We start from the raw sequence: 3,861 nt of genomic DNA, 5'->3' as shown, positions 1-3,861 counted from the left end.
ATTTTATTGGGTATCCTGAGCTATATGTAGACATTTGAACCAAATAATCACTAGAAAAAGATTAGATCTTTTAAGTTTATATGGTGACGTTTGAACCAAATAATCACTGCATTTTATTGGGTATCCTGAGCTATATGTAGACATTTGAACCAAATAAACACTAGAAGACCATTAGTCCTTTCGAGATCATATGGAGGCATTCGAACCAAATAGTCATTTGAGATTTTTAGGAAAATGCTTGTAATAGAATAAGTATTTAACAACGTTACATTTTTAACGCAGTTATTAAGTAACAAAAACAAAAGTAAAGCACAGTTCAATCTACACACAATATATTTAATTAATCTAAAACAGTCTGCGAATTTTAGGCAAGGTAATAAATTAAGAAATGGATTACATATATAGCTCACTTTTTTCAAGGCTGGCCAAACCTTGTCTTATTTTTAATAAAACTGAATAGTGTTAGAACTAGGATTTTAAAATTATATAGTATAACATAAAAACATTCAGTTAAATTTGTGGTTCTTCATCATTTTCATCTTGTTCCTTTTCTTCGGTGCGCCTGCTTCGTTTGTTGATCTTAAAATACTTTTTCTTTTGGCGTTGGAACGCTGCTCGTAAAGTCTTGTCAGGTAATTTATTAAATGTTGATATAACTTCTGTTTTATAAACTATATTTTAGCATTACTTATTTGAAACAAAAACAAACACGTTTTACCTATTATGGCGGCAAGTACATTACCAAAATCTCGTAGACCTTTTTTCCCGAAAGTTCCGTCAACATTAAAATCCATAATAATATTTCTTCCAAATACTTTATGCAAATTACGTTCAGCGTTACCTGCAATGAGATTTTTCATTTGTCGAGTCTGCAATTGTAAAAATTGTTTTAGTTATGAATTTGTTATTCCCAAAACGCAGATACGTACATATAGATCTGCTTGTGTTGCGAGAATTCGATCAAATTCTCGAAGTTTTTCTTCCGATTCAATTGGAAAAATTGTCATAATATTGTCCACAAATGCGTTCTGAGAAATAACACGATCCAGTAAAACTTTATGCTCCGCCAAAATATCAATAATCGTGTCTAGTTTTCTGGCATTTTCTTGGCAGGAAGAACATTTTGCATTAGCTATCAAAAATATGAACTCAATTTTGTTATACTGTTAAAAATTTAGTGATAATCTTTGGAGATTACCTTGTGGAGCAAAATATTTCATTTTTCCTTTGGAAGGGTTGGCATTTTCGTTCGACATGTTTATGTGCGGGAGTTGTGTACTTAGGAGGTAAAAATTTGTGCTTGATATTTCTCTGGAAAGCAGGAATGTAAAATGGGCACGATTACAAAATCAGAATCAATTGGCAAGCATACAAATTTGAACTGAATGTCTTTAATACAAAATGTCTCTTTTTCCCCTAGAGTCAGATTCGTTTTGAAAATACCAATCTCACAAGAATTCACCGGTTCTTCGTAGAAACTTTCTAATGCCAAAATTCGACTGCCTTCAATATATATTTCGCCCTTTTTCTTTATATTATCAATTTTTATTGGAATGCATGAATTCACCGCGCAAATATTATCTGGTTCTTTGCAGGATATGTAGCAATCATTTACAAAAGCTCCAACGATAACACCTTTTTCATATTTTAACCCATCCTGAATAGTGTTGACAATCATGCAATTTTTTTCCTTTTGAATAATTTGTTGAAAGATATGTGATGGTTTTCGAACATGTTTTTTCAGTGTTTGCAGTTTATTTTCAAATGCATATGCAGAAAACGAAATAAGGGGACCATACTTTTCTGCGCAAGAAGCCAAATGAAGCAGATTATGAACGTTAAAAGAAATGCTGTTCGAACCAAATACAGTTGAGAAGTTCTCGACAAATAATTGAAGCAAATTATTAGCTTGAACAATATTTTGATCCATATGTCGTGCATTGTTAAGAAGTCGATAAGCACAATGTAAAGTTAAAAATTCATAATAAATATCTTCGTGTACATTATTATAAAGAGCAATAATTCCTGTATAAGCAAGGAACTGGTGAAATTCAGTCGCTTTCCAATGACAAAGATCATCTAAAGGCCTGGGTTTTCTTGGGAATTCCCTTGGAATGTATTTTTTAAATTTCACCAATTCAGAAGATATTTTTGAAATATTTTGTTTTGAGGTTTTCTTTTCAGTTTTATTATGCATTATTCTGGTTAGCATTTTTTTGGTGACTCCGAGGTCAATGAGATGCATGCTATCTAAAGGAGTCTGATTTATCATACCAAATCCAATTTCTTCGAGAGGAGTTTTTTCTTCTTTGAACATTTGGGAATGGTGGCATGGATACTTTCGCACAGCAAAGTCCTCATCGGAGATTAGGGAACCACTCTCGCTACTATAAGTCAAGACATTGTTTACCTTCTTCGCAATTTGAGTACACTTGGTGCAGCCATGTGTTGATGTATGTCCAGGAACTCCACAAACGAAAGCTTTTGCTGGTGCGTCACATATTAAGCAACGAAACTTCAATTTTAAATGTTTTTGTTGTATGATAAACTGACCTTTTAGTAGAATCACTTCATCAATGAAGTCTTTCAAATACACATTCACACTACCCGGCTTGGTGTTTCCCAAGTATAATCCAACAACAAACGGTTTTGTTTTCTCCTGAATATTAACGATTCTGCAAAGGATTGGCCACAATTGCACACGAGAGCTTTTGAACAGTGGAATTCCATCGATATTTATATCTAGTTCGACTTCCTCATACTTTTCCAAAATGTGACCAACTTTTCGTAGTTGTGTTTCTATGCCAATATGACAATAAATTCCAGGGGCAACATTTCTCGTTAACATATTTTTTGCTCTGCCCACCAAAGTCTCTCTAGTGAGCGGAACATCTAGACCTTCTTCCTTTAATATTGATAAAAGACTTTCCAAACATTTCTTTGAAGGATTCGTTTCCATGCACCACTTTTTAAGTTTGTCCCGCAACATTAATTTCGGAACTGCAAAATCTTCCATTCCATTTTCCACGAAATCATTTATAAAATCTCCACCGTTTGACACAAATTCACTTTCACTATTTTCTTGTTCACATTGCAAACTTCTGTTTTTATACAATATTTTTTGTTTTTTAATTAATCTTTTATAATTTCTTTTACTCATTTTGTTTATATATTTAATAAATAATCACCTTTTTAACAATAAAACACACAAAACAAATTAATTGCCGATAAAAACGCGTTGTTTCGATGCGATCTACAAAAAAATTACATAAAAATGTGTATATATTCAATATGTTTTAATGACAATAAAAGAAAAGCCAACTGTCGACATTGTCAGTAGAAATACACTACAATCAGTGTCCCAAACCAAACTCTACTCGTAAATTGTTGAAATTTGAACTAGTACAATTGTCTGTAGAAATAAAGTGGTAATATAAGATACACATGGATCTTTGCTCGCAGCAGGGTTGGTTTATGCTATACATTTTAAAACTCTCTAAAGGAAATGTCACATGGTTTCAGTCAACAATTAGTGGCTAACAGCCTGTTTTTGTAAAATTCTAAACGAACGAATTCGAGTGACTTACGACCAAACCTTTGTTTATGTAAACAAATATTTTTTTATTCAAAACAAAAATAAATGACATATTTTTCAAAACCAAGGAGTTTGGTCGTAAGTCACTCGAATTCGTTCGTTTAGAATTTTACAAAAACAGGCTGTAAGTCATTTCAAATATATAAAATGAGACCTACTCATTATGCTGACACGTAAGGAACCTCCGCATTCTCCATTTTAATTTTTTGAAGATTTTCAAAGGGCTGGTAAATGAATACCCATATTTATTAAAAGTACGTTTACAT

The 3,861-nt window shown here is 32.4% G+C and overlaps 1 protein-coding gene across 5 annotated transcripts; it reads right to left on the bottom strand.

Moving 5' to 3' along the window:
• Window positions 1–393: 393 nt before the first annotated feature.
• LOC133336684 (uncharacterized) lies at window positions 394–3,461 on the bottom strand. Of its 5 annotated transcripts, XM_061544964.1 has the most exons (5): window positions 3,189–3,461; window positions 1,199–1,311; window positions 930–1,132; window positions 719–869; window positions 394–659 (listed from the first exon to the last, which is right to left on the bottom strand). In XM_061544964.1, the coding sequence occupies exons 2-5, from the start codon at window positions 1,254–1,256 to the stop codon at window positions 511–513; spliced, it is 561 nt and encodes a 186-aa protein (XP_061400948.1). In that variant the 5' UTR covers window positions 1,257–1,311; window positions 3,189–3,461; the 3' UTR covers window positions 394–510. The 5 variants fall into 5 exon arrangements, 2 of the variants coding, with proteins under 2 accessions (XP_061400948.1, XP_061400947.1); XM_061544963.1 differs by having other exon boundaries at window positions 1,199–3,461; XR_009754556.1 differs by having other exon boundaries at window positions 719–3,461.
• Between the last annotated feature and the right edge of the window lie 400 nt (window positions 3,462–3,861).

This window comes from Musca vetustissima, unplaced genomic scaffold, assembly GCF_032173495.1.
Source record: "Musca vetustissima isolate MV318-11 ecotype Yass unplaced genomic scaffold, APGP_CSIRO_Mvet_v1 utg8971, whole genome shotgun sequence".
Taxonomy (NCBI): Eukaryota; Metazoa; Arthropoda; class Insecta; order Diptera; family Muscidae; genus Musca; species Musca vetustissima.
Note: the sequence above shows the minus strand (reverse complement) of the source record. Positions and strands in the feature narration are given on the sequence as shown.